At 56.8% G+C, this 21202-nt stretch overlaps 1 protein-coding gene across 12 annotated transcripts; it reads right to left on the bottom strand.

Moving 5' to 3' along the window:
* Positions 1-653: 653 nt before the first annotated feature.
* On the bottom strand, positions 654-21048 carry DEF8 (differentially expressed in FDCP 8 homolog). 12 transcript variants are annotated; one of them, XM_063597846.1, is made up of 13 exons: positions 20278-20771; positions 19348-19569; positions 14545-14678; positions 13656-13753; positions 11264-11413; positions 9787-9928; positions 7591-7755; positions 6822-6949; positions 6561-6674; positions 5249-5329; positions 4386-4520; positions 4121-4230; positions 654-2840 (listed from the first exon to the last, which is right to left on the bottom strand). In XM_063597846.1, exons 1-13 carry the CDS (start codon positions 20364-20366, stop codon positions 2738-2740), a joined length of 1671 nt encoding a protein of 556 aa, XP_063453916.1. In that variant the 5' UTR covers positions 20367-20771; the 3' UTR covers positions 654-2737. The 12 variants fall into 12 exon arrangements, with proteins under 12 accessions (XP_063453916.1, XP_063453917.1, XP_063453915.1 ...); XM_063597847.1 differs by having other exon boundaries at positions 4386-4475; positions 20278-20769; XM_063597845.1 differs by having other exon boundaries at positions 4386-4526; positions 19348-19566; positions 20278-20768.
* Positions 21049-21202: the final 154 nt, after the last annotated feature.

The following is a 21202-nucleotide window of genomic DNA, read 5'->3' as shown; positions in this document are numbered from 1 at the left end:
ATAATTCATAAATAGATCCTGAAACATATGAAAAGTTTGACCTCACTCATGATTAGAGAAATGCAAATTAAAATGACAGAGATACATTTCTCACACTGCATTGAAAGGTATGACAACACAATCTGCTGTCGAGGCTATAGGTAATGGGCACTGTCATACACTGCTGGTGGGAATGTCCTTCTGGAAGGACATCGGACACTAAGAAAAATCGATGCCTGGCCAGGCGCCGTGGCTCACACCTGTAATGCCAGCACTTTGGGAGGCCGAGGCAGGAGGATCACCTGAGGCCAGGAGTTTGAGACCAGCCTAGCCAACATGGTAAAACCCTGTCTCTAATAAAAATTCAAAAAATTAGCTGGGCATGGTGGCATGCACCTGTAGTCCCAGCTACTCAGGAGACAGAGGCCGGAGAACAGCTTGGGCCCGGGAGGCGGAGGCCGGAGAACAGCTTGGGCCCAGAGACGTTCAACACGTCTGTGTGATACCACAGGTAGTTCTCCCAACCAATCAGGACATGTTACTTCGCCTCACACCAGATTACATTCAACCCCATTGGATGGCAAAGGCTGTCTTTCCTAAGCCTGCAAATGACTTGTATGTCAACAGACCAATTTCTCTTACTTTGTCCGCAGTTCACCACACACACACCAGGCTAAAGGATGTATATTTAATGAGACAGTGACAGCAGCATTGTTACCACTGGGCATCCCTCAGGCCAGCTTGGTCCCATGCTGTGGGACCACCCATGTGTGGTATTCCACGAGGTGCCGGCGGCGCCGGGCTCTTCCTGCTGTGCTGCAGACCCACAGAAAGACCCATACGTGATTCCGTTTACCAACTGTGTCACCCAGAAGGGGCAGGTCGGGGAGATGCTGGGTGGCAGGTAAAAATAAAAGGGGCCCAACCCTTTGTCCAGCAAATACCAGCACAGTTTTTCTATGGACACAGTGATTTGTAACTTGAATAATGTGAAGTTGATTACAGATTTCTGAATGGCTAATATCCATATGACAGAAATGTGATGCATTCATGAGACGTGTGCAGACTTTGGGGTGTTGGGAAACAGCATTTGGCCTTTAACCTCCTCCTCAGCCCCAAAGAGGAAGGGGAAACAGGACAGGAACCCACACTGCTGATCCAACCTCACGTCACACTCTCTGAAGGACTCCGACATGTTCCCTGCTCACCGTTCCACCTGAGGTAGGTCAGTACCCCTGCCCCCATTTTCCAGATGGGGAAACCGAGGCAGAGCAGACAATAAGAACCTTGCCTAAAGCCACCACAGTGGGGAGAGGACACCATCCCCTTCCTGATGCCGGAGGACAAAGAGGAGACCCTGCCGTCTCTCCCACTCCTGGAATGAGCCAGTGAGCCAGGTGGCCTTTCTGCTGACTGAGGTGTCTCCTCTTGGGTTTCCTGGTCAAAGGGGACCAATAACCAAGCAGTGGCATTCTCTGCCCTCTGCCCACCGTGTGTGCCAACCATGTGCACCAACAGCCAAGCACAGTCCAGGGTGTGGGGGAAAAGGACAGACAGGAGCACCCCCACTGCCCAAGGCAGAAGGCTGGGAAGCCACATCCTGACACGTCCTCTCCTGAGGCCCCTCGTGGACCGCAGGATCTGTAAAGTGCAAACACCAAAGCCAAGTGTCCCCTCACCCAGAGCTGTAGGTTTCCTCTGCTGTCCAGGGGCCTCTGTCCCATGGAGTGAGGGACCTCCCACGCCCCTGCCCTGATCTTCCTGAATGTGCTCAGTCGAGCGAATACTCTCAGCTCTCTGGACCTCAGGCCCCCAAACAAAAGGCCATTGGCTGGTCATTTCTGAGCTATCTGGAGCCCTCCACAGGGAGCAGGACAGAGCTCCTCAGGTAAATCTGGTTCCAAGAAATGCCACCAGACCACTGCAGGATCCCATCGCCTAACTGGAACCTCCCCCAGCGCACAGCCCCTGCTGCACACCTGGAGGCCAGGACACCCTCCTCAGGCTGGGGCCGCAGCCTCCTAGCTTGGAGCACCAGGAAAGGTGGGCTGGGCCAAAGCAGGAGCACCCAGCAGGGAAAAGCTCCATGGCCCCTTCCCTGCTGTTGTACAGAAACAACAGGTGACCCCACTGTACTACTGACCATCTGATGAGGCCTTTGAACCTCAGGCCAGGGAGAGGCAGGTCTGCAGGTGACAACTGTGAACAGCCCCAGCTGGGGACAACCAGAAATCCCCAAGGCCACGAGTGGCTGAAAGGGATGGAGCCCCCAGGCAGAGCCGAAACCCCACCGCAGGCGAGACTCGGCCCTTGGCTGAGCGTGTGCAGCCGCATCCTCAGGTGTCACTCAACACTCCTCTGAAGCTCTGATGAGTTTCCAGGGTGGCCAGGACGGGAGCTGTGGAATTTCTAGGGCCCGGATGCCCTGGTCCAGGGGTGTGGAGGGCTCTGTGCCATGGGGGAGGTGAGATGTCCCCCCAGCTCCCTGCCCATGGAGTTCTGCATTGGGGGAAGGATGGGGGCCACGCAAGGACCCCTCACAGCAGCACACCCAGGTGACAGCGAGGTGCAGCCGCCCCGAGTCCCAGCAAGCACCTGGGAGACAGCAGGCCTTGACACTGCCCACCCGCTCTGGCCCAGCAGGGGTGGAGGGGGCCAGGGCCGCACCCCAGGGGTCTCCGGAGCAGAACGAACAACTTGACGTTGGCAGGGTGGGTCCTGGCGGGCCAGGCGGGGTTCCCAGCACTGTTCCTCAGCGCTAGGCCTCCACATCGGGACCTGGCTCCTGGAAGAGCGACTGCTTCCTCAGGCTGAGCCGGGCACACTTGGGACACGTGGTGGAGTTGTCGTAGTAGCAGTCCCTGGGGGCAGAAACAGGGTGGGGCTCTCTGCACAGGAAACTCCAGCACTGAATCCCCCCAAGCGTCCTAGGTCAGCTCCTATCATCCCCTCTACAGCCGTTACCAAAGGGCAGAATCGGGGTCTGCAGCCAGATGCAAGTGACTGTATGGCCGTGTGCAGAGCGCTTACGGGCGTGCAGATGTGGACCTCCAGGGGTCCTCACCTTACCTGCTATCCCCCGACCACACAGGTCCCAGTTCACACAGCTGAGGGGCTGAGCCAGGTGGCCACACCAGACTCGACTCAGAGCCCTTCCTCACGATTCCCACCTGTTCCTATCCCTCCCCTGGCTCCCAAACTGTACATCACGGCACCCTGGGGCACTGCAGCCTAGTTCAAACTTTTAAACAGAACGTAGCAGTAATTAACACCTGTCAGACACTGAGCAAACGACTAGCTCGAGCGAGTTCAGTCTCAACCTTAGTTTCTGCCACAGTCCCATCTGTGTGACACCATAGCTCTGTAGAGCTGGGATTTCAGCAGTTGCTATGAAAAAAGCAAATTCCAGGCAAAAATCAGGGGACAGAAACTGGAGGGGAGTGTCCATCTGATTCCAGGTCTGGAAGATGTGTGAGGCCCAAAAGGTGTACCCATATCATTAGTAAGTAATCATACTTACTGAAGAATGAAATTAAAATATTTTTCTTCTAATTTGTGTACATTATTTTTCCAAGAGCCACTCAATCTTTAGGATACAAATACTTATAAAGTTGTTTGAACATAAGTATTTTTCCCTGTTGGTCTAGTGGCTAGGAAAAAAAACGTGAGAGCATAAGTACTTAATAAAGTGTTACGAATTTCTTTTGGCTTAGAAACACTTTGAAAAAATTACTGAGACATTAAAGGGTGGCAGGAACTATAGGTTTGGGAATCTCTAGCCTATACTAACCCTGAAAGAGTGACTTCAATCCTAGTGGAGAAAGGGAGCAGCTGGGGATGCTGTGAACACATCAGAGACCAAGCTGGAGTTTCAGGGGCTGGTCTGGGAGGGACCTGGGAAGGGGCAGCCCCCTCATCCCCCAGGTGCCGCTCCTAAGGGAACTTCTCATTTAGTCACAGACATCAGGGTCTGACTTCATATTTCAGGGTCAGCAAAGACCCAAAGAGTCTTTATGTCTCCCCTCTCTCGGGGGAGCAGTGCCAGCTCCCACGGCATCATCCTACCGGAGGCCAAGGGGCAGCTCCCCAGAGGACAGGGCAGAGCCCCAGCCCCCGAGTGCGGGGCCCAGGCCACACCCACCTGTGGAAGACCGCGGAGCAGTCGGCGCACACAGACGTGTGGCTGTCGAACGGGAACAGCACGTCGCCCTCTCTGCAGAGCTCACACACGAAGCCCTTGGCCTGGCACCGCTGGGGGGAACAGTGTGGGGTTGGGGCACGGGCACGTCAGTGCCAGCTCCTCTGGGCACTCCGAGGCCAGGGACACACTGGGCTGGGCTGCTTCTCCTGCCAATCCCCCCTCAGGGCTGGGGTTGGAGAAGAGCGGCCCTCGGGCAGAGGCCCACCTCGCAGTCCAGCTTGATGTGCTTGGCGAAGAGCGTGTGGATCTCGGTGAGCGAGCAGCCCAGGCGGCCGGCATGCACGTCCAGAAGGTCCTGGACAGAGTACATCTCGTCGTTCTCCACAAAATGCTGCCGATCCTGGAGCTGCCAAGTCCCAGCAGCCGTGACGCCCTGCACCGGGGAGGGCCCCTCCCACCGCCCACCCACGGTCGCTGCAGTGGTCAGGGCCCAGGTGCTCACAGAGAAACGAGCTACACAAGGGTCTGGGCCCCAGGAGTAGAATCCAGGAGCCCCAGGAAGCCGACAGGGGAAGATGGACCCGGGCCACGTTTCCTAACCTGTGCAGCCCCCCGCCCTCCACTCCCTGAGGCAGCCCCTCCCAGCCACACCGCATCCTCGCACTCCCCACGCTTCCCACGTTCCCCACCCTTCCTTCTCTATCTTGTCACAGAGTTCACCACCCCAGCACACAACGTATTTTTCTTGTCTTCCCCACTTGAAAGGCACTAAGGGCAAGCATTCCTGTTTCGTTCACTGTTCCAGAATCTAGAACGTCTGTATCTGTTGAGCACATAATTAGATGAACCTTGAAAACTGTGTTTTGTGGTCAACCTGCCTGACGAGGGCGGGGCTGGACCCACCCCATGGAGATTCACATAAGGGCTGCAGGGTTTGCCAAACGGAACTGACTGGAGAACTCTTTTGTGGGCAGAACACCTGTGTGCTTTGTTCCTTGGGACCGTGGTGAGGCGACCCTCTGCTAAAGGCACTCCACGCACAAGCTGTCTGGAAAAGACCTGAGCCTGAGGTGCCTCACCGCCCTGGCTGCGCTTCCCATTGGGGGCCAGTCCTGCTGGCAGTCTGACCTGCAGCAGCAGACGAGCCTCCATGGCCTCCCTGCAGGTGATGAAGTACGGCTTCATGAGCAGGATGTCCTGGCGCAGCTTCTGCAAACAAGGCGGGGGCAGGCAGGCCTCCTCAGCCAGGACACAGGGCGGCCCCTGTGTGGGCCGCACACCCGGGGCCATGGCAGGGCCAGGAGGGGTTGGTTCCCCACGAAGGGCCGAGATCTGAGTGCTTCACCAAAACCCAAAATCACAGCTCCCAGGCTGGGCAGGACCGTGAGGCTCACTTACCGTGGCCCAGAAAACCCTCCCTTCCCTCTGCCCTCACCCGGCCCCACAGGCACACAACTGTCTAGGAACCAGCAGCCTCAGGACCAAGCCAAACTTCCGGAGAAATCCCAGCTGCCTCCCCAGCCCTGGCCTTGGCAACTCAACGTGCTGCCACAGTCTCCTCCCGGGTAAAATGGGACCTGCCTCCTCTCACTACCTGGCGTGAGACGCCATCACGTCCTGCCGGGACTGCAGCTCCCACCTGCCCTCGGCTCCCGCCCTACCTCCTCCCTCACCGCTGGCTAAGAGAGTGGCCACCAGCCCTGCACAGCCACAGAGCACCTCAAAGTGGCCGCTGTGCAGTGAGACAGCAGAGGATACATGCTGGAGCCAAAGACGTGGCACAAAAAAGAGAAAGCAAATATCTCAAAAATGTACATTGATTTCATGTTGAAATAACATTTTGGATATATTGAGCTAAATAAAATATACTATTAACATTAACTTCACTTGTTTCTTTTTACTTTTTTTTGAGACAGAGTTTCGCTCTTGTTGCCCAGGCTGGAGTGCAGTGACGCGATCTCGGCTCACAGCAACCTCAGCCTCCCGGGTTCAAGTGATTCTCCTGCCTCAGCCTCCCGAGTAGCTGGGATACAGGCACACACCACCATGCCCGGCCAATTTTGTATTTTTAGTAGAGATGGGGGTTCACCATGTTGGTCAGGCTGGTCTCAAACTCCCGACCTCAAGTGATCCACCCACCTCGGCCTCCCAAGTGCTGGGATTACAGGTGTAAGCACCGTGCCCAGCTCTTTTTACTTTTTTAACGTGGCTATTACAAAATTTAGTATTGTGTTCACACCTGGCATCAGATCACTACGGGACACAGCTCCAGCACCTTCAACCAAAAGGGCAGCCATGGCGCCTGGCTCACCCTAAGCAGGTGGCCTCCCTCCTCTGCTCAGAACCTCCCGTGGCCCAGAGGAGAAGAGGGTACTGGCCCGGCCCTAGGGCCCATCTGACACAGCGCCCCCGCCCCCCACTTCCATGGCCCCAGCCTCACGCGAATCTCCACCAGCTCCTCCACGTAGCTGAACAGCAGAGGGTTGATCTCCCGGAGCCTGAGTACGGGCCGAGACACCATCAGCGCCAGGTAGCGCATGCTGCAGCGAGAAACCTGCCAGGCACGGCCGGGTGACACCTCTCACACCCACCCAGGGCCCGTGCAGCCGGCAACACCCAACCAGGGGTACACCGGCTCCACACCCCAACCCCCTTCCTGCTCTCCCTCCCCAGGGGGATGCCCCCACCTTCCAACCCCCACCTTTCGAGGCTCAAAGTCCCAGTTGTGTACGACGCGTGCAGGGATCACAGCCAGGTCGTTCCAGTGGCAGTGGCTGCAGTAGTACTGGCCGGTGTAGTCGCACTGCCTGGCCTCACTGGGCACACCCCCTGCAGGGTCAGAGGGGCCCTGAGTGTCCCTGCCTCACCAAAACCCCACACAGCTTTCCAGCCTCATGGTCTGTCCTCCCATGCACCACAGCCCTCGGGGAGACATGGGAACATATCCTATCCTCAGCCGGAAGACCTCAGGTGGTCCCAGCGTCTCACTGACCTGTTCTCTTATCAGTAAAATGGGATATAAACAGGGCCTCACTGTAGGACTGAGGCAGGGACTTCATGAATTAACACCAGCAACTCTCTAGAAAGAAGAGCTGACGCGCACATGTGCACAACTGGGCGACAACCGTGTACTCTCCCTAGACCCCGTCTATGAGGCTTTCTGTGCTGTGTGACTTCTCCCTAGTCCTCATCTATGAGGCTTTCACACGGCGAGGCGGAGGCCAGGTCCCAGCCCTCCAGGTGCTCCTCAGTGACCTGGGTGAGTCACGGAACGGCTGGAACCTCAGTCTGCTTCAGTGAGAAATGAAAAAATGGCAGCAACAGACCCTTGTCACTTCCTAAGGATAACAAGCAGGGACTGCCCCAGGGCCTCACTCAGCTGTCTGACTTACGTGCCCTTACACACCTGTGCACCCGGCTCCCCGTCAGGAACAGCTCCCTCACCCTCTTCTCTCCCTGCCACCACTCACGCAGAGAGATGGGCGCCCGGCACTCGGCACAGCGGTAATCCTGGCTGTCCAGCCCTGTCTCAGGGCAGATGTTCAGTTCGTATTCAGCTTGGTGGCTGACTTTGGAGCTCACACAGGGCTTGGAGATGAGGTTCAAGCACTTACTGTGACAGCGGTAATAACACCCTAGGGTGGAGGGACACACGCTTCTCAAAAGCGGGAAGGGTGCACCTGCAGCCCAGGCCACCCTCAGCTGGCTTGCCCCCTCCCCGTGGGTTCCATTCTGAGGCCCAGATCAATCTAAGACCTCCTGGCACCAAGGGAGGCCTTAGAACCTCAAAGATCCTTTTCTCCCTGGCCCCTGAGCCTTGCCCCAAAGGTGGCCCAGACCTTGTCCTCCAACTTGACTCACATGTTTGGGGCCAACCTGCCACTCCCACCACCAGACCCAACCTGTCCAAATGTAACAAACGAAACTCCCACCCCCGACCCCAAGCCCCTCAGCCTCCCCATCTCGGTTTCAGCAGCTCCACCCTTTCGATATCATGAGTTGTCCTGAAGGGTTTCTCTCTCTCTGTTTTTGTTGTTGTTGTTTTTGTACTTTTTAAGAGACAGGGTCTTGCTCTGTTGCCCAGGCTGGAGTGTAGTCATGCAATCAGAGCTCACTGCAGCCTCAGACTCCAGGGCTCAAGCGATCCTCCCATCTTTGCACTGGAAAACCCTAGGATTACAGGCATGAGCCACAGCACCCAGTCAGACTATTTTCTCATCTGTTACATTCCGTTTCCAAACCTTCAGCTGGCACTGCCCTTAGCGACTCCTCACTCCCACCACCTGCCCCAGCCCAGTCAGAGTCATCCCCCTCTTCTCAGTCACCTCCCTCTCAGTCCAAGCTCAGTCAGCAGCCACAGTAACCTATTAAAGCTCAAGTATATCCAGCACCCACTTGTGGCCCCCACTGCACTTAAAGAAAAGCCCCAGCCACCTCTGAGCCCACCTCCCCCAGAAACAGAGCTGCAGCCCCACCTGGCTCTCTGCTCCTCCTTGTATCAACCACAGGGCTGCCCCCACCGGAACATTCCTCCAGAAACAGAGCTGCAGCCCCACCTGGCTCTCTGCTCCTCCTTATATCAACCACAGGGCTGCCCCCACCGGAACATTCCTCCAGACACAGAGCTGCAGCCCCACCTGGCTCTCTGCTCCTCCTTATATCAACCACAGGGCTGCCCCCACCGGAACATTCCTCCAGACACAGAGCTGCAGCCCCACCTGGCTCTCTGCTCCTCCTTAACGCACTGGCCATGTGAACCACAGGGCTGCCCCCACCAGAACGTTCCTCCAGACACAGAGCTGCAGCCACACCTGGCTCTCTGCTCCTCCTTATATCAACCACAGCACTGTCCCCACCGGAACATTCCTCCAGACACAAAGCTGCAGCCACACCTGGCTCTCTGCTCCTCCTTAAGGCACTGGATACATCAACCACAGGGCTGCCCCCACCAGAACATTCCTCCAGACATATTCTCTTGGCTTGCTCCCTGACCTTCAAGTTTTTGCTTAAAAGTCACGTGACGCTGGCTGGGCGTGGTGGCTCACTCAACGCCTGTAATCCCAGCACTGTGGGAGGCCGAGGCGGACGGAACACAAGATCAGGAGATCGAGACCATCCTGGCTAACACGGTGAAACCCCGTCTCTACTAAAAAAAATACAAAAAATTAGCTGGGCGTGGTGGCGGGCACCTGTAGTCCCAGCTACTCAGGAGGCTGAGGCAGGAGAACGGTGTGAACCCGGGAGGTGGAGCTTGCAGTGAGCTGAGATTGCACCACTGCACTCCAGCCTGGGTGATAGAGTGAGACTCCGTCTCAAAAACAAAACAAAACAAAACCAAAAACAAAAAACAAAGTCACGTGATGCCTTTACATTCTGCCCTAAAGTCACATTCACTCCACCCTAACACGTGCTAGGTCCTTTCCCTTTTTCTTCATTGTACAAACTAGACACACCATGTAATTCACTAGTTTAATTTCTCATCCAGAACAGCCCTGTCCAATGTAGACAGTACAACGAGGAAATGCATATTTAGTTAATTTAACTTTGACTGGCCATGTTTGGCTAGTGGCCACCACACTGGATAGCTCAGATCTGAATGTGAGCCCAGCGGAGGCAGGCACTTTGGTCTCTCTCATTCCTCACTCCTCGTCTGGGTCTCGGCCCACCTGTGCAGGTGTACCAGGTCTGAATGAGCCCCCAGATGATGGCGTTACACTTGTCACAGGTCTGCTTGACGCTCTTGCTCTTCTCCTTGTAAAAGCGGTGCTCAAGGAGCACTCGGATGTTTGGCTCATCCTCATTGGGGTCCTGCAGAGGGTGAGTCAGGGAGGGGGTCACAGGTGAGCTGGGCTGAAGTTCCTTTCCCTTCGCACAAGCCCCTCAACTTATTTCTTCCAGGCACCATTTAGAGCAGAGATTGTGAGTTTCAGCACAATGCCATGTCCCTTTTCTCCCTTTCACAGTAAACAATGATCAGCTGGACAAGGACCGCCAAGGTCACATGCTACCTTTCCCAGCATCCTTTGCGACCTTTCCCAGCATCCCTTGCAGCGAGGGGCTGTGTGGGATTGCGCCGGGCATGGGCATGTGAGCAGGAGCGACCCGGCCTCTCTGCCCCTCCTGCTTTTTGCCGGTTAGGTGCAGGGCAATGGAAAAGGAGGCTCTCCCCAACACCATTAGCTGTCATAGAGGCCCCAGACCACCTATGGGATTTTTACGTGAGGAAACGAACACATCTTCTCTAAGCCACTATGTTTTGGGGTTTTTTTTCTTACCACCAATTTACCTGTTTCCTAATGAATATTCTACTTTCTACATTCCCAGGGACTCCTGAATCAGCACAGGGGACACAGGGCAGCCAGGCCAAAGCACACACAGACCCAAGGACTGCATCAGGAACATCTGTGGCCTGGGACCCACCACCTTCTTTTGTTATCACCTTCAAGACACCACCCGTCCTTGTCCATGTGGCTCACTCAGGGAGGAACTTACTTAGCCCACCCGCTTGCTTCAGTGGGTGGGCACACAGCCCAGAACCAGCCAATCGGCCACCGTCATTGGGTCAGTGGGCGGGCACACAGCCCAGAACTAGCCAATCGGCCACTGTCATTGGGTCAGGGGTGGGCACATGACCCAGAACTGGCCAGTCAGCCACTGTCATCCGGTCAGGACTGGCCAATGAAAGTCAGGCCTGAGGTTCCTGCTATAACCACTGTGAAAAGGCAGCTGTCATCTGCACAGGGAGGCTCAGCTCCTGGAAAGCAAGATGTGGTTGCCGGGACCGTCTCTGCCACCGCACAGGGAAGGCCTGCCTGAGGCTGGATCAGACACAGGAAGTCGAGTTGGAAGAGAGCAAGATTCCTGACACTGGAGGATCTTCCAGTCTCCAAGCAAATACATTTTTCTTTTTGGCTTAAGCTACTCAGGGTTGAGTTTCTGTTCCTTGCAACAGGAGGGTCTAGGCTAACAGGGAAACCTCCCGCAGTGGGGTGAGGGCCCGTCTTCCACCCTGCCTGTCTCGCGCCTTTCTACCTCAGCCCCTGAGGCCGAGAGAGAGCCCACCGCCTGAGAGAGAGCCAGAGGCTGGCAGGGTCCTCCTAGTTCCACAGTTCTGGCCTCGGCCCCAGGCTGCCCCACACCCACCTTCAGCTCCTGGAGCTTCAGCCGGAGGTGGATGAGTCGCACCACGGCATCCTTCTGCTTCTCCGATTGCTCGGGCAGCTCCAGAATCACCTGCTTGCACTCCTCGATCGCCTGCCGCAGCTGCTGGACGTCAGAGGCCAGGAACAGACCCTGCCCAGGTTGGGGGCGGGGGCAGTCAAAAGCCCATCCTGCAGGAGCTCCCTGTTAAGGCCCATCCGCCGAGACAGGCCCAGAGCAGACCCCGACACCCCTCACCCAGAGAAGGAAACTCAACCCAGAGGGCACCGAGGACTTGCTCAAGGGCAGGAAAGGTGGCAGCACGGTCAAGGTCCACCCGGTGCTGCGTGCTCCTAGCCCGACCTGTCTGCCCACAGACCTCTGAAAACCTAATGTTTGAAAGTTGCTTTTCAAAAGACAACTTCCTTCTTTGAGAAATCCAGATGCTTTTTTGTTATGTCACTTCACTTCCTTCTGAAGAGCTTCCTCTTGGAGGAAAGCTAGGGAAAGGACATTTGCTGTCATGAAGGACAGTAAGTGGCCTCCACCTTGACTGCGAAGCCCAAGCACATGCCGAGAGCCAGCCCCAGCACTTCTGGTTGCTTTCGCCACATAGCGACCAGGGGGCTCACGGTCCAGCAAGGCCCCAGACTCAGAACACTCTGGTGCTCCCGGGGAAGACAGGATCAGGTCTCAGTGCTGGGGAGCCTGGACCCCGCCCTCAGGAGCCATCCTCCTCCTCCAGGCTGCTGGGCTCTGAGACCCAGGCAAAGGGGAGGTGGCACCCTCCCCTCCCCCTTGCAGCTCAGCCTGTGGCCCAAAGGAAGTGCTCAAAATGTTGTAATATACAAAACAAGCTGAGTGCAGTGGGTCACACCTATAATGCTAGCACTTTGGGAGGCCGAGGTGGGTGGATCACTTGAGCTCAGGAGCTTTAGACCAGCCTGGGCAACAAAGCGAGACCCCGTGTCTATAAAAAAAAAATTGAAAAATTATCTGAGCATTGTAGTGCACACCTGTAGTCTCAGCTAATCAGGAAGCTGAGGTGGGAGGAACGCTTGGGCTCAGGAGGTCGAGGCTGCAGTGAGCCATGATTGCGCCACTGCACTTCACAGCGGGGGCAACAGAGCGAGACCTTATCTCAAGAAAAACGAAAAAAAATAAGATACGAAACACACATATGAAGTCTCTCCCTTTTTTTTTTTTTTTCAGACGGAGTCTCTGTCGCCCAGGCTGGAGTGCAGCGGCACGATCTCGGCTCACTGCAACCTCCGCCTCCCGGGTTCAAGCGATTCTCCTGCCTCAGCCTCCTGAGTAGCTGGGACTACAGGGGCGCTCCACTACGCCCGGCTAAATTTTTTTTTGTATTTTTAGTACAGACGGGGTTTCAGCATGTTGGTCAGGCTGGTCTCGAACTCCTGACCTCACGATCCGCCCACCTCGGCCTCCCAAAGTGCTGGATTACAGGCGTGAGCCACCACGTCTGGCCCAAATCCTTTCAAAGTTACATTTGAATGCTGCCGTAATGTTTCCCTCAAAAGTTGGAGATGGTTTGCATAAAAATAAAAGGTTTTCAAACTTTTTTTTTTCTTTGAGACGGAGTCTCACTCTGTCACCCAGGCTGGAGTGCAGTGGCGCAGTCTCGGCTCACGGCAAACTCTGCCTCCCGGGTTCACGTCATTCTCCTGCCTCGGCCTCCCGAGTAGCTGGGACTACAGGCATGTGCCACCACGCCCGGCGGATTTTTTGCATTTTTTAGTAGAGACGGGGTTTCACCGTGTTAGCCAGGATGGTCTCCATCTCCTGACCTCGTGATCCGCCCGCCTCAGCCTCCCAAAGTGCTGGGATTACAGGCGTGAGCCACCGCGCCCGGCCTCAAACTTTTTTTAAAAAATCATTATATCCTCCCCCTTTTCTTCTTCAACACAAGGCTTCCATGGAACAAAATACGGAACAAGAGTGGCCCTGTAATACCGACTGGTCAGTAGGAGGCAGACAAGGGGCTTCCCCTTGCCTCCCACACCCTGACTCTCGGCAAGTCTACAGGACCTCAAGGACCCCAGAGGGAACCTACTCTCTGCACATTTGCTTCATGAAGACATGGAGCTCAGGGGATAGAAGCAGCCCCAGGGTCATGAACCCCAATCCCAGGCTCTCTCCACCTGCCTTCACTCAGGCTCTGAGGGTGGGGGTCTGTGGTGTCAGGCAGGCCTCAGATTCAAAGCCAGGAGCCCTGGCTGAGGTGGGGGCTCCTGAGCCTGACAATGGAGTGAGACTGTACCCCAGCTCACAGGACACTGCCCTGCCACCTGGGAGGGAGTGACAAGGAAACCCTGGCCCTTCCTGCCTTGGGGGTTCCCTCAGTCCCTCTCCCCTCCGACATCCAAGACCTTACCACAGGGCGGGAGAAGTGGTCCTCAGACAGGCCGAGATCCATCACGCGTTCAGGGCAGCGGAATTCCGGCTCCCCAGGGGGCAGCTCAGGCAGGGCCTCTGGAGGAAGACGGGGACAGGTGTGGAGCGTCAGCTACTACCTCCTGCCTCCCATCCCCTAGGGAGGAGCTGAGATAGCCAGGAGTGGGAAAGGGATTCAGGAAGCCGCACAGAAAGGAGGCACTGTGAGAGCTGGGCACCACTCAGATCTGCACACCGTCCAGTCTGCATTCACAGAGGAGCCCACAGCCTTGTGTAGACAGGAAAGAGCCATTCAAAATGAGGAGGTGGAATGACACTCGGTGCCAAAAGTCCTCAAGACAGCATTATAGAGACATCCCATTTCTAAGGTGGACACCTCATGCATGACCATGGGGGCGAGAGAAAAACCACTGCATGGCTACACGGCAAAATCCACGAACCCCAGTGTCGACTCCAGGCCGTCTCTGCAGCTGCCCCGCTCCAAGCACTCCCTGATGACCTCATCTGCAGTTTCTAAAGCTCATGCCACCCTGACGCCCAGAGCACGTTCCCTCGGCTAACCTCTCCCTTACCAGGTCTCAGCGCTGACCGCACTCAGCAAGTGTTCCCTGAGCACCTACGATGTGCTGGGCCCTAGGATACAGCAGTGGTGGGTCAGGCACAAATCCTGCCCTCAGGAATGTGAATTCTAGTGGGGACACAGAAACAAACCACACGACCACAGAAGAGATGGGAAAAAGAACACAGCCAGCAGGTGCCGGCTCCGTGGGAAAGCCAGGGCTGCGCAGGACGCAGCAGGAAGAAAGGAGGGGTCCAGGTAAGCGGTCAGAGCCTGCCCAGCTCCCACCCTGACTCCCACCAGCACCCACCTTCAGGAGTGACGTCCAGGACCTCCTCCCCAGGGCCCTGCTCATGCTGTCTCGGCCCAGACTGCTTGTTGAAGGGGTTGAGGTGGGCCTGCCGGAACCGGGCCAGCTTCTCATCATATTCCATAGCATCCCACCTGAGGGCCAGGCAGGGCCAGGATGAGTCCCCAGGAACCAGGCTCACCACGGACCATCCCCTTTCCCCAACCACACTGGGGTGTCTGGGGTGAGGCTGGCCTCTTTCACTTCCCTGAAGTGGGTAGTCCTCACACCACAGCCTTGATCTTCAGCCTTTTCCTGAAACACCTCAGCTGCCTCCCACCCAGGCCCCCACTGGTGGCGTCCCCTTGGAAAGAGCTCACGGTGACAATGAGGGCCCCACGAGGGCACGTGGCCCATCTGAGGGGCCCAAGCTCCCTGCCTCCCAGCACAGGGTCCTCTGGCCTGATGTTGCAGAGCTCCAGCCCTAGAGCTACCTATGGGATCCTCTCTGGGCCTCAGCCCCAGATACTCACTCAGCCCCGCTCTAGCTTGCTATCCACCTGCTATGTGAGACAGACCTCTCAGAAATGGGTTCCTCCTTCCTGGGCCCCAACCAAAGGTGCTTTCTTGTCAGAGCACCCTGAAACCACAGCCCCTGTCTCAGGACTTAGGGTTGGACACTTGGGGACAGTTCCAGGGCCCATTCCTGCTCTGCCACATGAGAGTGAGCAGGGCCCACCTTCCCCATGCCCAGGAGCAGGGGATCTTGGGAGGATTCCCTGCCAGCACACAGAGAAGCCCCCTACAAATGCATCCAGGCTCTCTGGCCTGGGTTCTGATCCTGTGATGAGCAACGCGACCTGAACCAGGCCCACAGCTCTGTGCCTCGGGAACCCAGGAAACAGGCCGGAAGGGCCTAGTTCTCCACGTGGCAGAAGCTCAGGATCAAGAACTGCTCTTTCCCCACCCGGAGGCTCAGAACACTGCAGAACACACAGGGCTGATGGCTCCTGGCAGGGAGGAAGGGACTTTGGTTGGGGTGGGAGGAGAGGCAGTTGGCATCCAGCCCTCCCACTTAACTTCCTGGGCCACATTCCTTAGCCTCTCTGCCTCCATTTCCCCATCCGTAATGGGCCATTGTGAGGGTGAAATGAGTTAACAGAGACTGAGCACAAAGTAAGCTCGCTGTAAGGTCTGTTGATGTTATAGAAAGTCGGAGATGTCTTTTTAAAGTTGTTCAGTAACTGCAACAGTGTTAGTTATGCTTTCACTACACCTGCAACAGTGTTAGTTATGCTTTCACTACACCTGCAACAGTGTTAGTTATGCTTTCACTACACCTGCAACAGTGTTAGTTATGCTTTCACTACACCTGCAACAGTCTGAAATAATTCACAATTATAATAATCAATCCTATGATTTATCCTCTGTCTCTTCTCCCAAAAGAAAGAGAGCTGAGCCCAGAGGCGACAGCCCTGCTCAGGGTCACACTGTGGCCTGGAAGAACTGGGATTTGAACTAATTGCCTCACTGGCAGTGGGATAAGGAGGCCACCCCAACCCCACATGGCTGCCCTGCAACTGGGCAAGACTCCACACCACCTATGGGGCCTGTCCTGCCTGTTGTGCCTGTGGGGCAGGAGTGTGGGTTGGGCACCTGCACGCCAGCCTGAAAGGACAAAGCACCCATGGACAGGCTGCCCGTGGACCCAAACAGGGAGGCACGGGGAAGACACAGGGAACGTGAGTGGGCCCCAGTCCCACCTCCTTCTCTTATTACCTGATGACTGTGGGTGGGTCACAGAGTCAGAGGTGGCCACCCGATGCCAGCACCTCCCCAGTCTCCCGGGGAGCACCCAGGACACAGGAGAAATCAGGCCATCCCAACATCACTCCTCCTTCTTCCTGAATGAGGAGCCTCATTTTTGTTTGTCACATAATTTCCCAGCCTCCCCAGCAGCTAGACCTGGTAAAGTGACTGTTCTGACCCCCTCGGCTTGAGAAGATCAGGCAGATCTGAGCAGCTCTGGGCTCCTGGCTTCACTGACATACCCAAGTGCTTAGCCCTTCCATCCACCCCAGAAAGTACGTGTTCTCCCTGATTTATAGGCAAGAAAAGGGAGAACCAGAGACTAAATCAGGGCTATCTGAAAACAACAGTAATGGGCCAGGCGTGGTAGCTCACACCTATAATCCCAGCACTCTGGAAGGCCAAGGCAGGAGGACGGCATCCGGCCAGGCCCAATGCAGTGAGGCCCTATCTCTATTAAATTTTATACAAATATGGGCTGGGCGCCGTGGCTCACGCCTGTAATCCCAGCACATTGGGAGGCCGAGGCGGGCGGATCACCGGGTCAGGAGATCGAGACCATCCTAGCTAACACATTGAAACCCCTTCTCTACTAGAAATACAAAAAATTAGCCAGGCGTGGTGGCAGGCGCCTGTAGTCCCAGCTACTCGGGAGGCTGAGGCAGCAGAATGGCGTGAACCCAGGAAGCGGAGCTTGCAGTGAGCCGAGAACGCGCCACTGCACTCCAGCCTGGGCAACAGAGCGAGACTCCATATCAAAAAAAAAAAAAAAATCTTTTTTACATAAATATGTATGTGTGTGTATATACATATATATGTGTGTGTGTGTATATATACATATGAGAAAAAAGAAAAGACTTCTGAGAATTGTCCTTAAAGGTAGGGGCTGCCCCTCTTCAGCCATCCCTGCCTCCTGCTGCCTGGAATGCAGATGTAAAGGCTGGAGCTGGAATAGCCACACTGGGGAGAGTGACGTGATTGCAGGGGACTGCACCTGAGCCCTAAGCTGCTCACAGCCAGACTTCATTCAAGTGAGAGAAATACGATATTCCCACCAGTGTTACAGGGGAGGTTTTTGTCTCTTGCGGCCAAAGTAGATTCTGACTGAAGGACCCAGCTCGGTGGCCACGCCTGTAATCCCAGCACTTTGGGAAGCAGAAGTGGGCTGATCACCTGAGGTGAGCAGTTCGAGACCAGCCTGGCCAACCTGGTGAAACCCCGTCTCTACCAAAAATACAAAAATTAGCCGGGCGTGGTGGTGGGCATCTGTAATCCCAGCTACTTGGGAGGCTGAGGCAGGAGAATCGCTTGAACCCAGGAGGTGAGCCGAGATTGAGCCACTGCACTCCAGCTTGGGTGACAGAGTGAGACTCCATCTCAGAAAAAAAAAAAAAGAAAAGATTCTGACTGATGATCCCAATAGTTTCATGGTAACAAGACAGACACGTCCAGCTTGAATCCCAACTCTGCTAGCTCCTAGCTGTGTGACCTTGAGTAAGTGGATAAACGTTTGTCTGCCTCCATTCTCCCATGTCTCAAATGGGGATTACAATAGTACCATACAGGGTTATTGTCAAGATTAAAGTAGTTAATACTAAGTTCAGAGAACACTGGCCGGCACATAGTAAGCACCCAATAAATATTGATTATAATTTATCATTATTACTTTTTTTGAGACAGGGTGTTGCTCTCTCACCCGAGCTGGAGTGCAGTGGTGCGATCACAGCTCACTGCAGCCTCAAACTCCTGGGCTGAAGGGGTCCTCCCATATTAGCCTCCCAAGTAGCTGGAACTCCAGTGTGTGCCACCACACTCAGCTAATTTTTTTTAACTTTTTGTAGAGACGGAGTCTCACTCTGATGCCCAGGCTGGTCTCAAACTCCTGGCTTCAAGCAACCCTCCTGCCTCTGCCTCCCAAATTGCTGGGATTATAGGTGTGAGCTACCATGCCTGGCCTATTACTGTTATTTTTAAGAATCATGGCCGGTGTGTGGTGGCTCACTTTGGGAGGCTGAGGCGGGTGGATCATTTGAGGTCAAGAGTTCAAACCAGCCTGACCAACATGGTGAAACCCCGTCTGTACTAAAAACACAAACAAATTAGCTGGGCATGGTGGTGCATGCCTGTAATCCAGCTACTTGGGAAGCTGAGGCAGGAGAATCACTTGAACACGGGAGGTGGAGGTTGCAGTGAGCCGAGATTGTGCCATTGCACTCCAGCCTAGGCAACACAGCAAAACTCCATCTCAAAAAAAAAAAAAAAATCAGCCCAGATTTAGACTCTGGTTCTCCATTGTCTTGCCTATAAATCAGGGGGAACACCTACTTTCTGGGGTGGATGGAAGGGCTAATGACTTGTTTATGATGTCAGTGAAGCCAGGAGCCCAGAGCTGCTCAGAACAGACTGGCACTGTCATCACATATGGTGACCAGCCCAGGAAAAAGGTGCAGGAGCTACGCCTGGGGAAGCCGCTGGAAACCTCCTGGTGTTTAAAACATGGCCAGAGGAGCGTCAAGGCAGGCACGCTGGCAGGGACACCTCCGTTCTGCCCAGCAGCTGTACTCTAGGCTACCAGCTCTCCTCCGGGCTGTGAAAAAAGCCATCTTTTATTTGCCTATTTACTGACAGTCAGTGCCAGCCCCAGGCCTGGCGCGCGGGCAGGGGATGAATGAGGGGAGGCCTTTGGCCTTGCAGCCTTAGCTTCTGCTCACACAGACCTGGGGATGCTGGCCACAGTGGCCGACTCTGAGCAGAATGCCAGCCTGCCCCTCTCACCAGGCTCACCCCACCAGTTCTGCACCCAGATGTGGGACTTGGCCTCGGAAAGGAGCGGGCAGGAAGTGGAAGAGTGAAAGCAAGAGGTCTGGCCACCCCCTGCCCCTCCTCTGGAGCCCACTGCTCTCATCGGGGAGGACTCCACAACTTAGCAATGAAAGGAAGCCGAAGAAAGCCGGCGGGGTTCCGGGGCACGGAGGGACCCTGGGCTGAAGCTCAGGACACGCGGGATGCACGGACCTGGCCTCCCGCGTCCTGCCCACGGCGTGACCACCAGGAAGTGGTGTCATCACTGCAGCTGCCACCCCGAGAACCTGAGAAGTCACCCCGGTGTGCGGAGTCAACAGCGTCCTGTCTGCCCATACCTGGATCGCCTGCCAGGGCCCAGGGGCTCGCAGGGACAGGACGGCCATTCCTCTAGGGCTGCTTGCCACGGAAGCCTGGCCGTGGGTTCGGCACCTGCTGCAGGGAGAAGCCACCCCAGCACTGTGCCTCCCCACCCACCACACCCGCAGGAGCTCGCTCGGTATCCCGGGCTCCTCGGGGGGCAGGTGTCTCCCACCCACCCATTCCACAGAGGGGGAAACTGAGGCTCGGAGCAGCCCAGGGCGGGGGCACGGCCACGCGGGTCCCCTGAGCCGCCCGGGTGCCCCGCACGCAGCTGGTGTGGACGCCGGAGCAGCGGCGGCGTCCCCGGAGTGGGGCGGCCGAGGTCTCGAGGCCCCTGCGCCGGGCGGGCCGCCCTCCCAGCGGCGACCCCTCCCAGCCCCGTCCCCGCCGGCCGCGACCCCTCCCAGCCGCGACCCCGCCGGCCCCGACCCCTCCCAGCCGCGACCCCTCCCAGCCCCGACCCCTCCCAGCCCCGACCCCTCCCAGCCGCGACCCCGCCGGCCCCGACCCCTCCCAGCCGCGACCCCTCCCAGCCCCGACCCCTCCCAGCCCCGACCCCTCCCAGCCGCGACCCCGCCGGCCCCGACCCCTCCCAGCCGCGACCCCGCCGGCCCCGTCCCCGCCGGCCCCGACCCCGCCGGCCCCGACCCCTCCCAGCCCCGACCCCTCCCAGCCGCGACCCCTCCCAGCCCCGACCCCGCCGGCCCCGACCCCGCCGGCCCCGACCCCTCCCAGCCCCGACCCCGCCGGCCCCGACCCCGCCGGCCCCGCGCCGCTCACCTGACCGCCGCCTCGCATCTGCCCGGCCTCCCGGCTACGCTGGATCCAGCCCCGCGCTCGCTGCTGCCGCCTCCGGCGCGGAGGTTCATGGCACGCGGGTCGCGAGTCTGCGAGCCCCGGAGTCCGCCCGGCTGTTCCGCGGGCCTGACCCGGGGCTGCGTGTCCTGGGTGTCCTCTCCTCACAGAAGGCCTGTGGCTGAAATCCAAACCCCAACACGTTTAAAAAAAATGGGCGGGCCGGGCGCGGTGGCTCACACCTGTAATCCCAGCACTGTGGGAGGCCGAGGCGGGCGGATCACGAGGTCAGCAGATCGAGACCACCCTGGCCAACACGGTGAAACCCCGTCTCTACTAAAAATACAAAAAATTAGCCGGGCGTGGTAGCGGGCGCCTGTAGTCCCAGCTACTCGGGAGGCTGAGGCAGAGAACTGCTTGAACCCCAGGAGACGGAGGTTGCAATGAGCCAAGATTGCGCCACTGCACTCCAGCCTGGGCGACAGAGCGAGACTCCGTCTCAAAAAAAAAAAAAAGGGTGGCTTTTAACTTTTTTTTTTTAACCTCAGTGGTTGAGGAGGAAAAAGGAACAGAGAACCACCGTGTGCAGGCAGCCGCTGTCTGTGCCGCTTGCCACCTGCAGGGCCCAGAGGGAGGGACTCCGTGCGGTTCTACCCTCTTTACAGAGGGGGACGCGGCCACACTGCGCTCAGGAGGCTGCTGCATGGAGGCGCCGGGCAGCGGGACTTCGGAGGCAGCTGGTGTCCGTGGGCCCTGGCATTATTCCTGCTTTTCCGTTGTTTACACACAGAGCAGGCCTGCTGCTCCCCGCCCCCATATCCCTACTCTTACGCTTCTCGGGTGGAAGATTCAGCTGCCCCCGCTTGTGCCCGCAGGGAGGAGCTGAGGACAGATGAAGGCCAGCATACGC

Source organism: Pan paniscus, chromosome 18, assembly GCF_029289425.2.
Source record: "Pan paniscus chromosome 18, NHGRI_mPanPan1-v2.0_pri, whole genome shotgun sequence".
NCBI classification, from domain to species: Eukaryota; Metazoa; Chordata; class Mammalia; order Primates; family Hominidae; genus Pan; species Pan paniscus.
This window is presented reverse-complemented; position numbering and strand designations above follow the sequence as displayed.